The 20,719-nt window shown below is 45.7% G+C and overlaps 1 protein-coding gene across 1 annotated transcript; it reads right to left on the reverse strand.

Moving 5' to 3' along the window:
* Positions 1–4,208: 4,208 nt before the first annotated feature.
* On the reverse strand, positions 4,209–19,834 carry LOC144935145 (phosphatidylinositol 4-kinase type 2-alpha-like). Its single transcript, XM_078861592.1, has 9 exons — positions 18,697–19,834; positions 12,953–13,153; positions 12,534–12,665; positions 11,820–11,973; positions 10,947–11,002; positions 10,341–10,440; positions 9,764–9,897; positions 8,792–8,851; positions 4,209–8,205 (listed from the first exon to the last, which is right to left on the reverse strand). The coding sequence occupies exons 1-9, from the start codon at positions 19,372–19,374 to the stop codon at positions 8,056–8,058; spliced, it is 1,665 nt and encodes a 554-aa protein (XP_078717718.1). The 5' UTR covers positions 19,375–19,834; the 3' UTR covers positions 4,209–8,055.
* Between the last annotated feature and the right edge of the window lie 885 nt (positions 19,835–20,719).

Consider the following 20,719-nt stretch of genomic DNA (forward strand, 5'->3'; position numbering starts at 1 on the left):
TTTGATGACTTTTTAAATGTGGAATTGTACACGTACAACGATATAGGTGCCTTTTGCTACGTCCAATTTAGAACGTCACAATGCCCTCTCAATGTGCACTTTAGAATGTCAATGCCTTTGTGCAATTGTATATGTACAATGGTCACTGCCTTTTCAATTGAGAACGTACAATCTCAATGCAATTTGCAATGTACAATCTCGATGCTTTTTCAATGCACAATTTACTAAGTGCCTTTACATCATTTTTTATTACTGTATAGTTAAATGTGTGTCGTACACCCTCCTGCAGCCAACACAGCCAATTAATAAAATATGACGGTTTCAGCACACCGGTGCGTTGGAAAGCAATTGTTAAATCTTGCGATAGTGCTGTACGGTGTGCATTCCGAAGCAGCAATACATTGGCACGTTTGTTTATACCCGTCACAACGGTATGAATTGGCTGTTTCAGGTGGAGGAAGCAGAATGTACGGCACACATTTTACTCACACGATCTGACCCAACAATCAATTATACACTGGTCAACACCCTTTTTCTGGCATAAGGTATTCCAACGGTTTTAATGTAATTTTGGGGTGCTGATTCCAAAGCTGGCATCAGTTTTTGTCTATCGCATCAAGTTTTTGAGATATGAAATATTGCATTTTCAATAAAAACTGCAGAAGAAAAATATTAAATAAATGTGGATATCTACATAAAATGATATTATGAACACACTATCCTAAAAATACAGCACCATATTTTAACACTAAAGCAGTCACTGACTCGCAACAACTTGCAATCATAAGTGACAGAGTTAATTTCGGGTAAAATCAATGAAAATGGGGTATGCCGATAGCATAAAAATGAGATGTGATAGAGCAAATCTGAGATCAGATTTGGAATCAGCACCCTGAAATTAGTCTAAAACAGCTGCAAAAGTCCAGGCCAGGAAAAAATGTTTTTTTTGTTGACCACTGTTATGAATCATAATACCGCTCCCTGTATAGGCGGCCAAGGATCGGCCATCGACACAACATAAGACGAGACTTATTTTTTTCGAATTCGGTAAAACAAACTCAACATTTCAAGACTCGCAATGCACGTGGTGAATACGAGACGGGCCCCTTAATGAGTAAACGTCACAAAGCGGTCCTTAAAGAGGCGCACGCGGCTCCTGAGCCGCAGGTTTTTGCGGACCCCTGGTATCGGCCAAGCCCCCTCGACATCAGGGTTCTTCATCGCAAGGCCTCTGGGCCACTGGCGTCCCCTGGTGACCCCTGGTGACCTGCCGCGCGGCCCTTGATGTGCGCCCCCCCCCCCCCCCGACAAGACACAACACGTGAAAACACCCCTCGCAAGTGGTGTGGCGGCCCTCACACTGATGGTGTCTTATCGGCGAAAGTGGGCCACCTCTGAAAATTTGTGAAGAACACTGCTCGTGTGTCGGATTGATTGATCGATGTAGGCGCTTTCCGTAGCGCGTTCTCGTGGAGGCCAATTCCGCCAGCCGTGTCGCGAGCAATAAGCTGCGTGGTTGCTCCTTTACATTGCAATATACGAGGAGAGTATCACATTCAACATTGTATTCACTCTGTGCGCTATTCTGCAGGCAGCTGTCTCGTGCGGTTTCGCTTTGTGCCCCCCCCTCCTCCCTTTTTTTAGAAAGCATAAAGCGAGAGAAACCTGTAATCCTATAGGAATTGTATTTCCTCATGTAACTCTTTGGGGCAGTCCGTATTCACGATGGTAAGTCGGATGGGCATTTCATTTCTCTGTCATTTTTTTAGTCTGTCCATGTAATTTTACCCACAAACTGCTTTTTAAATGCGTGAATTGGTGACGAACACCATTTTATTACTTAAAAATTGCAGTTGTAATGCCATTTTTGAACCAAACAGCACCCTTGGTGGCTGGATGCTACTGGTTTCCCTTAAACTTTTTTATTGCTGGATTTAGTTGCAGTTTTGCGTTAAAACCACTGCTTACAGCTTCAATGTGGAAAACCTGCTTTAAAGTAATTTATTTGTCGAAAAACTTTGCTTTTAGATTACGAGGGGTTTCAATGAAAGAGCGCCCCTAGTGGTGAAAGAGTGCTCCCTAGTGGTCAAAATTTGATGGAGTTGCGCAATAAAGAAATCAAGGTTTTGTTTCTACTACTTCTTACCAGCTTTGTGTTCCTTTACTCAGGGCTGCACACCTCCAAGGTTTCTTTGTCGTCGTACCTTTTTTTTGGTCACCAACCAAGGGTGTCTCAATTCTTGCTTTGCAGACCATTGCTTAGGCAACTTTGTCCCGTCACCAGTCCACAGTTTATATTCATTCACTTGCCGTTGCCGGGATTTGAACCATCCCGTTTTCAGACTCTGAGGTTCTTGAGGTTGTCTCTCATTGCTCTGAGCCACCCTGTCCTCATCACAAACTCATGGGGCTTAACGTGGTGTCGAGGCTGCAATGTTCGAATGTAGCTGTGTAAACAACACACGTTGACGTCATTACGCACTTTTAAAATAAATGCAAAAAAAGAAACGTGGGATTTGAATCCCGGTCTTTCATGCTTTACAGAAAGTCAAGCTATCCGCTACACCACATAGCCTGTTTGATTGCAACACATGCTCTGGTTGTTAAATGATTGCGTTGTTCAATGTTACTGTTTTTCAAATGTATTTGGGTTTTTGGTACGAAATAAAAAAAAATTCACTTTAATACTTGTGATGGCTTTGACTTGTAAAAAATATAATGCATGAATAAAAAAGCTGAATTGAATCCCTTACTCTGACTCGCAGCCCCACGTGCCCTCCACTCGGCAATCGAGAAGTGGGGATTCGGTGTGGGTCTCCTGACCACGAAGCTGCCACGGGAGTGAACCTGGTGCCGAAGAGTTTCCTGACACCCGTTGAAGCACTCTCCACAGAAACACTCTCCTCACTCGGGGAAATCTGGTGTGGACAGCGGATTGACGTATCTCTCACCACGAGTTTTCTCCACGGTGGCGAGATGTTAACTTCCTCGCCCTGGAATGAGTTTAGATCCCAACCTTGACGGCTGTATATTTGGAGTTCTCCCCATGGTCGCGTGGATTTTTTTCCGGGTCCTCCGGTTTTCCCCTCCACATTTAGAATCAACAACGTGCATTTAAGAGTATTTGGCTGCTATACATTTTCACATAAGCTACTTCGTTGAGCTATCATTTGTGGCCGGGTCGCTTCTGAAAAAGAGCTACATAGCTCAGTGGGCCTGACTTTCTAATATAAAATGAGTTCCTAGTTCCCTCTCACAGACTCCAGATTGTCATCAAATCGCTTTTATTATTGTATCGTTCGTATATGCTCTGCTAAAGCGCACAGGGTACATTGTGCGCAGCAGATGGCAGTACATCACTAGTAGAGAGCCTGTAATCCAACACTGTAAAGGCGAGGGTTGGCATATCACACAAACAAAAACTCCCCCTGAGTATTGAGTGTGCCATTCCCTCGCTTGCCAGCAGAGGTGGTAGAGCAAAATGTGCACACAACCGGTTTCATCTGTACGAAACACACATGCAAACACTGATTAAATGGCCCATAATTATTTAATATATGGAGGACCATAGCTTGGGCAATGGTTAGCACTGGACCATTGCGTGGCTGCCTTCCCACTTGCCTGCAATTCCTCCGAATTATGTTTTCTCTACAAATGAGCGAATATTGTGCGCTTTACAAGTTTAAATGTATTCTTTTCCATCAGTGTACAGTCCTGGTGTGATAAAACTTTGACAACTAAAAGTCCTATTCAGCCGCCATGAAGGAAAAGCTTCCTCACTCGTATAGAATGCAACTCTACGGGGTCAATTCACTCTATGTTGAACTTCTTTTGCAACGTACGTATCCAACCCATGCAAATCGGATGTGTGGGGGAAGGACAAACTAAACACAAAAAGTAGTTATAAAGAAACTAGTTTTCAGTCGAGGTTTAAAAGTGCATCGCTCCAGTGGCTTTCTCAAATCGGAAGAGCATTCCAGACGGCCGTATAAGGGCATCTGAAAGCGCGCGATGCAGTGAGCGTCTTTGTTCGACGGTTCGCCAAAATCCGCTGCTGTGAGAATGACCGGAGTTCACGTGATCGTTTATGTTCTTTGACATCAGCAGTGTATTATTGCTCATTTATGGCAAGCACTTTGTGTGTAATGAGTGCGACCTTTTCATGTATTCGTTCGGCAACCAGAAGGCAATGCAGCTCAGCGCGTGCGTTAAGTGAGGCCAGCTCAGCTGTCACGTTTTTATTGACAGACGCTATGGAAGCGCGCAACACACGACGACGACGGCGGTGGGTCATCAAGGGCAGCTCGAATCTCGACCACGCGTTCCGCGGCCCGTGCGGGGTGGTGGGAGGCAGCCAGGCAAGGGTCAGCTCGCGTCATTCACAACGCGGATATTCAAGTGCATTCGACGGGGTATTCCATCGCCACATTGAACCACGGTGCGACGTGGCTCATCGTTAAAACAAAACCCTCGTAAACTGCAGTCACTAATTAACCGAGCTCTTTCGGACAACACAGTAGTAGTAATAATAAAGAAGACAACAGCAAAAAAAGGTAATCCTAAGCAAAGGTCGTACACCATTCACGTAAGCAGAGGACTCGGTGCCATAAGCGTTCATTTGCCTAACTCAACGGATGCAAAAAAAAATACAATTCAAGCAATATCTTTAGAGGAACAAATGCCATATTGTCGGCACATTTGAAGTTACATTTTCACATCTCTTGAATGTTAAGATATTTAAAGCTGAAATGTTTCTGCCCTAACTTCATTTTATTATTTAGCTGCCCTACCCAATGGCCAAAGGTTTTTAATTAATAAATGAGTGGTTACAATTCAAGGCTGCTGTTTTATTCAAAAGTTGATTGGGGGTTTTTTTGGTCACGTTTTTTGCCATACCATGATTTGTTTCTGCTTTTTCGTTCCATTTTCACGTCCCCCCCCCCCGCTCACCATCAGCCTGCATTGAACATTAGCACATAATTTGTATGTAATTAGAACGATTGGTAATTGACTCTGACGCATGGGTCTAATCACGATTTGCTGAGTGCAGAGGTTCTCCAACCCGTGAGTCAACACCCTCCCCCAGCCCCCAGTGGGGCATGAACGCCTCTCAGTGTGGGGTGTTGTGCAGGCTGCGGCATGGATACGGGGCTGGAATCATTTCAGTTGCGCAAACGGAACCTCTGGGGAACGTCAGCCCCGCATTGCAGACTACATAATACTGAGCAACACAAAATAATTGTGGGGACGTTGGGGAAACCAGTGTTCTTGATCGGGGGGGGGGGAGGCTGTCATGCCATAGGCCGAGAACCTATGGCTTAGTGTAACATGATGAAATTGTGTCTCATTACCAAATATCTTTGAACATCCTTCCTGCGTGACTAAAACACTGCGGCAACCAATATTTTTTTCTACCGTCATTTCCAAAAACATAAAAAAGAAAAAAAACACGAATCACAAATGTTTTTCAGTTTTTTGTTTGAACGTTTGAATGTCCTTGCGATTAATAACATAACATCTCGAAGCAGGGCTGTTTCTTAAAACGCACACAAGGGGACATGTACTTGAACTCAATATAGCAGCGCCTGTGTTGAACATGGCCGATAAGAGGAACTCAAAACTGTAGCTCACATTTGCCACACTTGTACAGATTTTGTTTTAACCAGCCCTCAACGATGCAATACAGGCAAACAAAATAAGTTTATAATAAATGTTGACTGTGCATACATGTAAACATGTAATCAGTAATGCTAATTGCAAATACAAGGCCACACTGAGAAACGGCGTGTGCGGCAAACTTAGACTTGGTAAAATGTTAAATTAACTTGTCTTGTTACAAAATAAGCTCACCTCCCAATGGCCAATCTCAAGTGTCCACAAGAAGAATCTGTCGACACCTATCAATAATTTGTTATGAATCGTTACAGCGGCGCAGGCTCTCATCCCGTTGCCAATGATAAGTTTATCTTCTTGGTTCTTTCGGTAAAGTCACGTAGAAGGGAAGTAATAAAATAATAAAAATAAAACATAATAAAACAATTATTACTTCCCTTCTACGTGACTTTACCGAAAGAACCAAGAAGATGAATCCCTGCAGTCACGAAAGAAGCTTTAAATCGAAATGATAAGTTTGTTCACGCATTCCAATGACATTTCACACGCGCTGGGACAATCCTCTTGAGAGCAGTATCAGCTGCATGCCGTTCTTCTCACATTTCAGCAGGGGGATTTTGGAGAATAGAACTTGAAATGCATGATGGAATCAAGGGATACAGCAACTCGACTGATGAGGTTGACGAGTGCAGGACAGTTACAGACGATAACATTCCCAACACACAGCTCAAGCCTTACACTTCTACATTTCTCGCCGAGCGTTATCACGCTCTAAGATGCTTTTGGTTGTCCTGCAAATGTGGACTGTGCTGGACGTCCAATCAGTGCAGTGGCACAAACCCAGAATTCTATCGCACGTGGACCTTTTAAATGAATCACCCTTGACACACATTTATATTATTATGACTAAATAATTTAAATATTTGCATTGAATCAAACAAAAACTTGCGGAAACAAAAAACAATACTAGTACCAGGCACACATACTGGGGGTCTGTATTCAACATTGTTTAAAATCAAGTGCAATACAAAACTATTTGTCTTTTGTCTTGCCGAAGGCCGGATAGCCTGGCATACATTCTATAGGTCTGCCAATCGGTGAACAGCAAAGAAAATGTCTTTTCACTGGCAAAACTGCAGGCCACCGAAGTGTAATATTCAAGGACTCCAAAGAAACATGTGCATTTAAGAGTAACTATAAATCAATAAGTGGTGCTGTCGCGAAAGTGCCAATGACAGATGCAGGTGGCACAACTGATTATTCAGTAGGAATTGCAAAAACGTAATTTTTTACATTTTCAAACACTTCTCAATACTAACCGTCCATGCTACACTCGCCAAATCCATATGCGTGGTGACCACATGAATGTTATTTTAAGGTATACATTTGGTAAAGAAAAAAGTGAAGCCGATTGTCTGACAAAGCCAACAGAGACAGAAAGTGGGAGGATTTCCCTATGGCCATGTGTGCTGCTAGTTTACCCAGAAAAGACTCACCGAGTCTCAATTGTTTTCAGGAGGGTCCTGCCAAGCTTTCGCAGTCGTGGGCTGTGTTGCTGCTGTGTGATACTAATTGAGTTATTGTACATGTAATTTTCAGCTTTGGCATGTTTGACCAATACCAGTTCCATTGTGTAGTATTTTAGCCACTGGAGGAAAATCAGAGAACCCAGACGAGAGCCATGCAGAACAGGGGGAGAACATAAAAAAAACTCAACATACAAAGGTGCACAAGTCAAGAAACGAACCCAGGCCCTTCTCGCTGTGAGGCACACTGTACCACCCTGCCACCCAAACTCCCTGTTGCCGAGTCCAGACTCACGACCTTCAGCTTCTCCTCTAGGACTGACTGCCTCTCTTTACCAAGTTATTGCGATTGCTGCTGACCTTAAACATAAATCTTCATTTCTGGTGGTCCCCGTGATGTGAATGACCTCTACTTTGCACGGCATCTTGACATGCAGTCATATTTAGATGCTCGATAGATCCAAATTGCATCAGTATCCGACTGAATTGCTGTAAGGATTTCAGACTATTTATCCTCATCATTAACAAAACCTGGATACCCCAGCCCTGCACCAGCTGCTGCTAAGCGCTCGTATCCACCGGGATTGGTGCCACAACTGTGCGGTCCTCAGGATGACCCACGCTCTTTCCGCACGCACGAGAATTAAACCTGGCGCGATCATTCTCCAGGACAAATTTACCCGGAGAGCGGGGGCATCCCTCCACTAACGGGCTCCACCTAATAACGATGCCGCCTGGCAAGGTGCAGTCGTGCGCGCCACACGGCACTTTAGCTTGCGTTGGGAATGCATAGGCAAGAAGGATGATGCTTCTGTGGCATCCGTGCCATTAGTTGGGGGGGGGGGGGAGGGCAGAAGGAGAGGGCATGGAGGAGCAGTGGTGGCAGATAACGTGCGTCGTGATGGGACGGCTGCGGTCACCAGGATGAGAAGAAGGGCTTGCTGCGGATGATCTGGATGAAGCTGGTGCTTCGTGAGCGAGAGGCCGACTCCACGACAATGTGTGGCATGTTGACAAGGTCCAGGGGCGTCTTGCCTTCATGCAGCGCTCGCTCCAGGTTCATGATCTGTTGCATGCGCAAGGCGACAATGCGTTTGTGAATACAATGATCATTGAAAATCGATACTATTGCGATATGAGTATTGGGAGTGTTATGTCTGATTATATTATCAATGGTTTTGCTCTAAAAATGTAATGTTGTTGTAGCGTGGACACTAGACTACTCGTTATGCAACATCACATCCCTATATAAACGATATGCGCACCACAGAGCTTGTTTTTTTTTTTACATACTGGTGAATGTAGTGTACACTAGTGGCGGCATTGGTGAAGTAAACCCAAAACACACAAGACATACAAAGCATCGATTCTTACACATTGAATTCGAGAAAGTGGTACGACTAATATCTGTCCAATCTATACAGGATAGAGTATTGCACCCTTGCACGTGTGAGTTTTCGCCAGGTGCTCAGGTGTTCTCCCGCATGTTAAACACTCAATAATTGGCTGAAAACACGTTAATATATGCGCCTGTGTGTTTGCGGATGGCAGAGCGTAGTGTGTGATGCAGTTGCATGCATTATGCTACGAAAAACTAAATATTATTATTGCTACTTTGAGAGATTACAAAACGATTCATGAACAGCACCTACCTGGCCTCTCATGACTGACATCTGCTTATCGAAGGTGTGTTTATCAAAGCCTTTGTCATCCTGCAAAATGAACAAGTCTGTGGTTAGATCATAACAAACGGAACTTGCGTAGAGGTTGCCTTTTAACAACATCATTTAAAGCTGTAATTGCAGGAATTTGAAATTTCATGAGACCGATAAAACAAAAATGCGCACGATATTTTACGCTATTTAATCTCAGATACTTTTTGAAAAAAATTACAACAAATGTAACGTCACATGTGCATGTTTAAGTCTACGGTAACTTCCATGGCAGAGGAATCACAGCACGGGACAAAAACAAAGACAAATAGGAAGATCCCCCATATAGCCTTGAAAGACTGTTGGGGCAAGTGCTGTTAGCGAGCACCTGTTGAGCTTTTAGAGTTTCTAAATGTTCACATGCAGCAGGTTGTTGTTTACAAATGACACCTTTTCTTCACCGCACCTAATACCCCTGCTTTTGTCTTGCAATCACATCGCTAACTGGTAGCAAGCTTTAACTGTTTTAATTTCAGCTTTCGGGCCATACCCATTGAGAAGCAAATTATTTGGACACTGATGATGGGAATCTTAGAGTTTTAAGTGTTCCGCATGAGAGTAAAGCATTGTAGCACTTTATACTGGCCCTGTTCTGAGTAAAGCCTTAATATTTCAAGAGGCTCCAATTATTTCGTTAATAGATTTTTCAGATTATAAGTATAGGTGTGACTATATTTGTACCAAATATCAGCTTTTTAGCCAACTAAAATATTATTATACTTCATGTCAGACACTCAGTAAGCCACAATCATATTTTTTTATGACCAGACATTTGATAGCGTAATAGAAGATCTTGGCCTAACTAGCACCATTGCTGGCTTCATAGCCCTTATAAAACATCGCAAGCATTTACATCAGTCCGTCGTGATTGTCTATGTTGCCTGAGACACGTACAGCCTTTCCATAACCAACCTTGCACAGGTCAAAGAGATCGTGGCAGAGGTCCTGCACAAAGCTCGTGTCCTCCAGCTTTGGCAGCACCAGGTCTCGGATCTCTTGTGAGAACTGCACCTTGGCCTGGGGCAGCCAAGCCCAGTAAAACGGATCTGCGGCGATAACAGACACCATCAACAACACTACGTGGGCTCTTTGTTGGCAATCCACTGCTGGGTGAGGGCTTCCTCACACCGTGTCGGTCGTGTGAGTCATTTAACCTTAAATCACCACCGCTGGTCAGTGCAGCATTAAACAGGGAACGTATCCGAGAGGAGGTCCACGAAAGAGGTGAAGCAATGAAATAAATTCACGTGCAAAGGACAGGTGGGACCGCTACATTGCAGGACTGTTATCGATTGTGACAACTTGCGGGGGATGGGTAGGGCAGGTGGCTCCATCTAGCAGTGGATAAATCGTGGCCGATGATAGTGAATGCAACAACACATTTTAATGTTAGCGTCAATGCATTGCTACATGCCTAGTTTGCGACACGAGAAGCAACAGCAGCTGAAGTGCAGCCTGTCAGGGGCTAAGCGCGAATGCCCGTACTCACAAGCTCTCCACGAGTCCGGGTGCTTGAAAGGGAATGCCAAGCCATTGTCAATAGCAGCGATCTTTATTACAGGCTCCTTCACCATCAGCCAGTCCGAGTCCTGTAATGAGACAGGCAGAGCTAGGAACCAACTACTACCAACTCATCGATCAAGGATGTGCAGATGAGACAATTCTTTAAGACAATTAGTTATGTTGCCGCTGCAAAATTCAGGGTGCAAATGAGTTAAGCCTAGGGATCTTCCACAATAAAGGCCAATATTAGCAACATGACATCCGTGTAGACAATTCTGATGGACTGAGTGATTATGATGTGTGACGATTTTTTAAGTGCTAGAGTGCTGAAATTTGGCACACACATAGGCCCGGAGGGTTGATTGGGTTCACTCATGGGGCAGGATCAGTCTACAATTCTACATTAAGATCACCATTATCAGTGAATCATACCACCCACCTCCCATTGAATATCTCACAGTCCAATAGAAAATGCAATCCTCTGTAATATGACCCTAAAATTCAATAGATGTGCGAACCACGCTACTGGTACAGTGTGTGTGACATGTGCTGGCAATGTTGTAGATGATGGTCCAGTGCCGTGGCCACTCACGCGGTTGTCAGAGACGGGGCAGTCGTACTTAATGAGCCAGTTGTCGTTGCCTCTGTCTGGAAAAAAGAGAATCAGACGGCAGTTTAAATACATTGCAAAAATTACTTTTTTTACTACAGCTGGAGATAATAGTAAAGCCCTTTGTTAACATAAGAAAGCTTCACTGAGTCTCAGATGTATTTTACAGGAGGGTGCTCCATTAGGATATTTAACAAATTCTGTTAAACAATTGTTAAGCATGTTTGAGGAAACTGGAGTACCTGGAGAAAACCCACTCTATATGAGGGGACAGATCGATGAAATACATCATTGTTATAAACAGCCCAAGTCTATAACACCTTGCCTCTGAGAATAAAGTACTTTATTCTACACTCCTTTGCTTTCAGCAATCCACAGTAAATGAAGTGGATGAAGTACAGTCACATAACCCCAACGATTGTCATTGAGTGGGGTTGCACTCATACAGCAGTGGACTGACAAAAGGGCTGTACACGAACCATAAATATTGTCGCTTCCCATTTACATCGGGTGGATGCCAATCAACACTCCCGTTTCATACCTTCGATCAGCACGGTTGGCTATGTAAGGCGCGAAAGAAGTTCAACATAATACATACAACACTGAATTGAACTCGAATACAGGAACAAAATGATCATGCAAGAGTGGAGTGACTCGGTGACCAGGTAATGGCTGATAATAATTAACTTTACTCTTACGTGTGACGTGCCACCCGCAACTTTTCCCAGTCACGAACAAAAGGGTTGCTATCCGCCCTCCGTGCGGAGCGACTGGTTGATGAAAAACACCAACGCGGCCATGATGCGGTAAGCAACGCTCTCCGGATCGGCGCCGTGAGCGGCCACGTTCGCGCACCTGTGTTGCGTATGATGTAGTCGAGGACCACGAGCCTTTCGAACTGCAGCTGGAATTGCTTGCGCGTGTTCTCAGGCAGTGGCTCCGTCTCGAACCTCCGCAGCCAGAAGTCGGCGTCCTTATAGCCTTCCACGAACAGCTGAAGCGAGCCCACCTGCCGTGTGCAGTGTCCCCAAGCGAATCCTTACATTACAACAGCATCGGCATCGTCGTTGTGGCAGTTCTAGCTAAGGGGACCCCACCCGATCCCCGGGTGGGAGCTGCCTCTGTGTAAGGTAAATACAGCACCAGCCTGCAAAGTTGAACCCTTAGTCTGCCAGTAGGTGGGAACATTTTGTTGCATGGTTTTTCCCAATTAAGTAAATTGTGAGTAATTTATCAAATTTGACTGCTGGCTTCCAAACCACAGTGGCTTCATACAGCAACAAAAAGCAATTGCTTTCTTGGATTTAAGTTGTATGAGACTGGTGAAGAAATGCAGAACATGTCCAAGAGGTCAACCACTGGCAAGGTGGAGTGACGAGATGTGCAGGAGCAAGATGGATTTTGGCATCACAAGGCCATCAATCAATGATGGCGACATGAGGAGGCCTTTGTCGAGTCGTGGAGATCATTGCTGCTGCTGCTGATGATGAATTTTCTAATGTGTGACATGCCAGCAGCAACTCTTTCCCGGTCATTAACACAGGCAGCCGTCTGCCTAAATGCGTTTACCTTGGGCGGCAATCCCACCCTCCGAAACATGCGCCCGACGGATGGCATCTTCTCCATGGTGAACTTCTTTCCCTGAGACTTGCAGCGGTCGATTGGCCCGTAGTAAAACGTCTTGCACGCCAGGTGCACCACCTGTGGGGCAACATCAAGCGCCGGCACGGTGTGCGACGTGTTTTGTATTCAATGCGCGTGCAACACTGGACAGCCAAAGAAGGAACGATCGTTAATGTCCAAGTCACTCCGAAATAACACGCGAGCCCTTCGTCAATTATAGAATATCAGAGGTGTATATTTTGTCCGTAACAGTCAGTAATGTACAAAGTCATTTAATTTATAACCTAACTAATTTATCCATAACAGTCTCATTGAGTCTTAAGACTCCCTTTTCAGGAGGAATTCCTGGACTTAACCAACTCTACCTTGGTTTTGGGGACCACGTTCAGGTCAAGCTTCTGGTCCAGGAGGCTGGCGCCAGCCTCGGAGAGGTAGCCGTGGTTGGGCACCAGGCAGCCACGGCCAAAGCAGCATGGGCAGCAGTTTTTGTGAACCCACTTGGTCCACTTGGGGTTCAGGTGTCCGTACGGTTCCTCATCCTTAGGCTTGAACACCCCAACCACTTTCTGGTGATGCACAGGACACAACCCTCAGATTAGCACAGTTGGCTACGCACGATGCAAAAGAAGTTCAACATACATACATACATACAATCCACAAATGGCAAATGAGATTCGCCTGAAGAATAAACTTGATATCTCATGTTGAATAAAGGCACGAGCCTTGGTGTGTTTTTATTATAGATGCGCGACTTGGAAAAGCCATCAGACATGCCTGGTTTAATTGTAAAAATGAAGTGTGGCTTTTCACTGCATGGCACCACATTCCATGTCCACACATTTTTCCACAAAAATCTATTAACTTTAGAACGGTTTTTGCACATTTAGCTATCAATGCTTTCACATACATTTCCTTCAGTAAAACATGTTTAAGAGTTCCATAAACGAGTAGAAAAAACCTCAAATTATTCGTCAATAACACTGCCTTAAAAGAAACAAAAGAGTAATAGGTGACATTTCGGGCAATGGCTCTTCTTCATAGTACACAAATATTAAAATGTAAAGTGATCGTTACCCTACAGTGTTTACAATTGCACATAATTAGGTGACAAAGCTGTACATGTTATATTTCGTAAACCACTGTATCAAGATACTGAAATTTACTTTTTCATAATTTGACAATGAAATGAGTCTTCAGCTTTGTTTAAAACCATCCAATTGAAATATTTATTTATTGTACACTTTCAATTAATTTATTTAGACATTCTGCCTATATATGGAGCACATTCATCACAGTGGTTTGCACGGAGAGCATCCTAAATCTGTGGCTGCCTTGAGGCTATCACAAGCTACCGTTAAAATTGTTCATGCAAAAAATAGCTTCATATATATATAAAAGCACAGTATTCTGCAATGGTTTAGTGTTTATATTTGTTTGGCCGTAGAAGTCACTCAAAATGAGATCATACATAGCAATCATCGCCCCCCTACTGCCAGACTAATGCCCGATTGCTGGCCAGGTGCTATTTGTTAACGCCGGCACAGGGGCAAGCTGCCGCTGGGGGTGTCCTTTAAAATGTGTTGAAATAAGATGCGACGTACATCACTCTAAGATGTCTCGCCACACAGGACGCAATACCAATGTCAAATCATGATTGTGACTTGAATCGGCGTAAATGTTCACATGCTAAGTTTGGCTGAAAACATGAATATACATGCACATCTTTGTGTTGCGGATTGTGTAGTGGTGTGAGATGTAGTTTGCATGAATGACGCTTTATAAAAACGTATTTATTTTTACAATACATATCTATCTGTACTGTACACTCACGTTTGCACCAACTGTTAATTTATTATCGTTCCAGTTCTATTTCTGTGACAAAACAACTTTAAATTCCAGTGGATGTGAGCATCGCTTGCAATCCAGCATCTATCGGCCATCACGAAGCTTAGCAGATAGACTGATTCTATCCAAGTACAAATGTACTGGCATTAAGTAAATGGAACAAAATGGATTTGTACACTCTGACACTTGTAACCAGACAAAACATATTTGTAAACGCCATTAAAGCGGCTTGAGTTGGTTATCGCCAAGGTTAAAAGATGACCGGGTACCTGAATCATTCTCTGCGTCATCAACTTCGACTACTGTAGAACTACACTTTCGCCATTCACACTGAGTCAAGAAAAAAACACTGTGCTTGGACAGCTTAAACATTTACAAATTACGAATATATATGTAGAATTACATCGAGCTTGCAGCACACACATTAGGTACGCAAGTGAGGATGCATATCATCTTCGTTCATAAAGATTGCACACTTTCATCCTGCTTTATTGAAAGGTGGCCTTTCTGTTATTGACATACTTTGCTCGAACTGTGTTGAGTTTCAAGTCCATTCTACAATCAGGAAAAACTAGAAATTCTAGGTTTGCATGAGTGCTTTTCAGAGACAGTTTAACATGGAGTCTTTCGCGACCAATATCATCCATAATATAGGTTTTGTGGGTTAGATCGCGTAAATATAAAGATGTTGTTAAATGCGCCACCAACCGACAGAGCCAATTCATAAGGTTTGTCACGTAAACAGAACATGCCAATTCATTACTAGTACAGCACACCAGTGTGTTGGAAGCAAATCCACAACATTTACAAGATTGTAAATGTTGTTGCTTTGCTCTCCAAACAGTTTTCTCAGGACCCTCGAGTGTAAGGTATGATCTCCAAATGGAAGTCAGTCAACTGCTCTGCTGCCCTCTCTCTGCTCTGAAGTAGGAACATTGACCAAAATAGTTTCAGTACTGTATACATTTTGTTGTTGTACAAGGCAGTGTTAATGATGAATGTGTTCAGTTCTCTAGGTTTATTGTTGTCCACCAATTCCAACGCAGTTCCTTAATGTTTTGTTTAATGCAGAAGTGGGTTGTGGCAGTATTGTGCACGCATATCAATAATCACATTTCTTTGAGATATAAACCAGCATTGCTTCACAGGATAAACGTACTACAACCAAATGTGTCGTGAATAATTCACAAACCACGGAGTTCTAACACTCTTAAATGTAAATCCCCATTGCATCGTACCAAAACATCTATCTGCAATCATTTGTAAAATACAGTGCAGTGGATCTGACTGCACCCACTGCAGCATATAAACATCTGTGCTCGAGGGCATCTTATAAACACCTTAAACAACCAAGTTTCAAGAATTATCCCACAACCACAGAATATACTGCTGATGAGACTTAAATCCGGCCACATTTCTAACAAGACTAATATAAAGAATTATAATAAATTAATAAACAAAACGTCCATACTCTTTGGTTCTTTCGGTAAAGTCAAGTAGGTATAAAATAAAATAAATCACGTTTCGGGCGCAACACAAGCGTCCATCATCAAGTGGCAAAGCATGGTCTGCTGCTGAGGCAGACTGTTCATGTGTGATTGTGAAGGTGCATGTATGGTTGCTGCCATGCCTCATGATAGCATACTTAGCACCGGTTCCTGCCATTGATTCGCTGGGGTGTATTAACTCTGGCTCGATGTATCTCTGTGCCAGATTGATGTGGTGACATTGCTTTAGGCCTTGAGAAGCTGCACAACCCTCCTTCACTTTAAGTCGCTTGCATCCACTCAGCCCAGATTCCCACATCAGCTAGTCAGGACTGTGTGTAACCCGTGCAAGCCTACAGATGCAATTCTCTTGATGTTTTAAAGCAATTCTCCACGCCTTACTCTTTGACCAATATTCATTTTACAGCACGATTTTGTAGCTTTATTGCTCAAGTTTTCTGAATTATTAACTAATTTTTATTTCTGCATTGCACAAGTCAAAAGTACAAATCGGCAAGTAAGTTAATGTGCTGTACTTCATCATTAATGTTGGAATGCTCATTGTGCATTAGTTGTGGAGCATTGTGGGTAATCTTTAACAAAAACAATATTGTCTCATTCATCTCTTTACATGAAATAGTGTATTCCATCGGCCCATGATGGACTTTCCAGACCAATATTATTCGGCATTTATCTAAACATGCTAACTCTGCTGATGACACCCAAAGTGTCAAAACAAGTGCTGAGACAGCCTTGTTTAACAATTCACCGTACTGTAACTGCTGGGTTGTTCGGATGTATTCACGGCAGCACTCCATCTACACAAAAAGCAATATCAGCAAGTGTATGGAAACTGATGTTGCCTTCTCGGGGGGCATTGAGTCATAAAATAAACAGACCTCCATTTGCCTCGCCATAAAAAAAAATGATTACATAAACTCTCAGTTGATCAAACTTTGGACCCAATGTCATCACCAAAGTTGGGCTACAGACACACGTACATGGACAGAAGGGGCTGATACAATATATAACTTGTCTGCCGTTGTACATTCCTCATGTTTTTTTCTCACAAACTACACCACAACACCCACAGCACAAGACAACATGTGACATATACAAATACACATGGCACCACAAAGTGTACACAATCGCAGACACGGCATCGTACATACACCAATGCATGACACCACGCTCACATGACACACACGGCCCTTTCGTCAATCCACTGCTGGATGAGATCCGTGTTCGTCCTTACCAGGATGTTCAATGCGAGTTTGGTGAAGGCGGTGAACATAGGTCGCGGGGACATGGTACAGTACAATAATTGGCTGTTTCCCACTGCCTCGTTCCTGGCCACAGCGAGGTTCCACAGCAGCCTATAATACCCACTCGGTAAACAAGGAACTTTGGGCCAACATTGCATGTTTACTGGGTACGTGGCTAACATGTTGTTTTCCTCAGATGCCCTATATGTACACTTAACCGCAACTTTCCATTCAACCTTAGCTTCTACCCTTGGTGATAATTAGTCAACCCATCAATCACTGTGATCTCTATTCGAGTTTGCGACCTCTCTCAGGCGGGGGACAAAATAATTGGGCCGAAATTGGTCTTGAATGCTTTGACAAATGGGTTAACGCCACAACTGTCGCGTTGCTCATATCCAGATCGACATCTTCACAAGCCACGTCGTGTAACGTGATACATGGCATGATACTACGCATCACGTACACTAAAGCACCATACACATGACACACACATTGCACACATCTCACGTGGCACAGCACACAGACAACGAAGACGACACGTACGTGACAAATACCACACACACACACGACACTAAACACGACACACGAACCATTCCCACGATTGAACATGTGACAACACACATCACACACAAACCCAACACTCACACATGACCACACACACTACGTAACTCACCGCACAACACGACAAACACCACATACTTGGATCAAATGACGCACTCCACTGACCCACACGTCTATACGTGCCATACATACTGTGGCACAGTACGACACAAACAGGCCATACACTGCACATATGGCAGACAAACCCAGCATACAGCCTGTAACAAGACTGTTTGGGGCAAGTGCTGTTAGCCAGCACCTATGAAGGCCGGCACGAGGGGGGTGGGTGGCCCACAGCCCCACGCCCGGCCGCCTTTGTCTCCCCAGTGGCGATGTTAACCACACACCTCTACACCAGCTACTCATTTGAGGCTGAGTCGACACAAAAACAAAGATCCCCGTGTAACCTGTAACAAGACTTTCGGGGCAAGTGCTGTTAGCGAGCACCTATGAAGGCCGGCACGAGGGGGGGGAGGGTGGGTGGCCCACAGCCCCACGCCCGGCCGCCTTTGTCTCCCCAGTGGCGATGTTGACCACACACCTCTACACCAGGTACGACACAATAACAAAGATCCCCCGGGTAGCCTGTAACAAGACTTTTTGAGCAAGTGCTGTTAGCGAGCACCTATGAAGGCCGGCACGAAGGGGGGTGGGGTGGCTACAGCCCCACGCCTGACCGCCTTTGTCTCCCCAGTGGCGATGTTGACCACACACCTCTACACCAGGTACGACACAAAAACAAAGATCCCCGTGTAGCCTGTAACAAGACTTTTTGGGGCAAGTGCTGTTAGCGAGCACCTATGAAGGCCGGCACGAGGGGGGGTGTGTGGCCCACAGCCCCACGCCTGGCCGCCTTTGTCTCCCCAGTGGCGATGTTGACCACGACACACACACACACCCCACCCTCACCCCACTGATGTCCTTGACGAAGTAGCTGCCGCTGGAGCCCTGCAGGATCCTCTCGGGGTAGACGCCGGCGTCCACGGCCGCCTGCACGTCGCGCATCACTGTGGTGAAGTCGGCGTCGTGCGGGAACACGTTGAGGCGGCGTTGGGGCGACAGCAGCGGCTGCCGCTCCCCGTCGGCACCACAGTCGGGGTCGACGACGAGACGCACGGGGAATCCCGGCGGGTGGTGGTGGTGGTGGTGAAAGTGGTCGTCGTTGTCGTGATCTGGTTGGAAGTGGACGTCGTCTTCGTCGTCTTGGTCGTGGTGGTCGTCGTGGCTGTGACCGTGGAGTTCATCGTACTCGTGTTTCTGCTGGTGATGATGTTGTTGTTGTTGTTCAGGTTGATGTTGTTGTTGATGATGTTGTTGATGGTAGTGATGCTCTGTCGGATGATCGCCCTGGTGTGTTTGATGATCTTGGAGTTGCTGCTGGTCGTATGGTTGTTGTTGTTGACGATCTGGTTGTTGTTGCTGCTGCTGGTGATCGTGTTGTTGTTGTTGTCCATCGTGTTGTTGTTCATTACCATGTGGCTGTTGTAGATGGTCACGATCGTCCTTAGAAGAAAGTCTTTCATCCCAGCCGTGGTCTTTGTCGAGCGACGGTTCCCGCTCCACGCTGCCATCACCGGCTTCGTCCATGGTCCCTCTTGGCTACGATATCGTAACAAATCGCCTTCTTCTTCTCGCTGCTGCTGATGATGATGTTAATGTTGTTGATGATGATGTTGTTGACGATCCCTCCGTGGCCTAGGCTGCTCCGTCCGGCTGCTAGTTTCGCTTTGGGAGGCCGCAGCAGACTTCACAATCCGCTTAGCCCCACAACCCCACACGGTGCCGTTCTACCCCCTCCCCCCCGATCGCACGTTCCACTTGCATCGACATCTACCAAGCCAACATCGTCAACAGCGGCATTCTAACAGGCAGCTTTACTGGGACAATCAAACCTTATACTCACCAACCCACCCCCTACGAACACCCGACTATACAACGATAACTATCTCGGTGTGTGTGTGTATCACCATACCCTCTGTGCGCGATAACAGCGCGCACCGAAACACACCGACACAGCAGCAGGCGAAGCGAGCGGTGTGACCCGCCCTCACCCCGCCCCCATCCTCTATCGCCCCGCCCTCACCCGCCCCCACCCGCCCTCGCCCCGCCCCCACCCGCCCTCGCCCCGCCCCCACCCGCCCTCGCCCCGCCCCCACCCGCCCTCGCCCCGCCCCCACCCGCCCTCGCCCCGCCCCCACCCGCCCTCGCCCCGCCCCCATTTGCCCTCGCCCCGCCCCCACCCACCCTCGCGCCGCCCCCACCCGCCCTCGCCCCGCCCCCACCCCGCCCCCACCCCGCCCCCTGCAGCAAACCCGCGCCGCGCGTCGCCACTTCCGCTCGCCGCTCAGAGGCTGGCGGCGATCAGCTGACACCATCAGCTGACGCGCCGCGCGTCACGTGTCGTCGGCCGCACGGGGGGGGCGGGGGAAGCGTCGGGCAAGTCACGTGGGGCTCCGGGGGGCGGGGTGGGCGGTGTCGCGGTCACCGCACAGCGCCCCCCAGCGCCCCCCACAGCGGCCCCCCCAACGTCCCTCACAGCGTACCCACAGTGTTATAACAATTCTATATTTAAATTTCGATTTAAAGCTTTCGTGACTGCAGGGATTCATCTTCTTGGTTCTTTCGGTAATGTCACGTAGAATGGAAATAAAATCATATTTTATTGTTTTATTTTTATTTTTTTATTATTTCCATTTTACGTGACTTTACCGAAAGAACCAAGAAGAATTCTATATTTATTTAAAGTTGCACATTTTGATGTGACGTCACATTTCTCACCCCCCCCCCTCGTCACACATCGTCACAAATGTCTGACCCCCCTCCCTAGGTGCGTGACGTCATTTATGGACGGCCCCAAAGCGATTTTTCTGGTCACCGGTGAACAGAATCGCGTCAACCCGTACGGTTTAGTCCGTCGTGTTCTTGTTCAGGG

The sequence above is a fragment of the Lampetra fluviatilis genome, chromosome 12 (genome assembly GCF_964198595.1).
Source record: "Lampetra fluviatilis chromosome 12, kcLamFluv1.1, whole genome shotgun sequence".
Lineage (NCBI taxonomy): Eukaryota > Metazoa > Chordata > Hyperoartia > Petromyzontiformes > Petromyzontidae > Lampetra > Lampetra fluviatilis.

Coding starts and splice junctions, on each gene's coding strand:
- LOC144935145 (XM_078861592.1), bottom strand. CDS start 19,374: ATGGACGAAGCCGGTGATGGCAGCGTGGAGCGGGAACCGTCGCTCGAC. Junction 11,974..12,533: donor GGGTGGGATTGCCGCCCAAG/GTAAACGCATTT, acceptor TGCACACGGCAG/GTGGGCTCGCTTCAGCTGTT. Junction 9,898..10,340: donor CCCGGACTCGTGGAGAGCTT/GTGAGTACGGGC, acceptor TTATCGCCGCAG/ATCCGTTTTACTGGGCTTGG.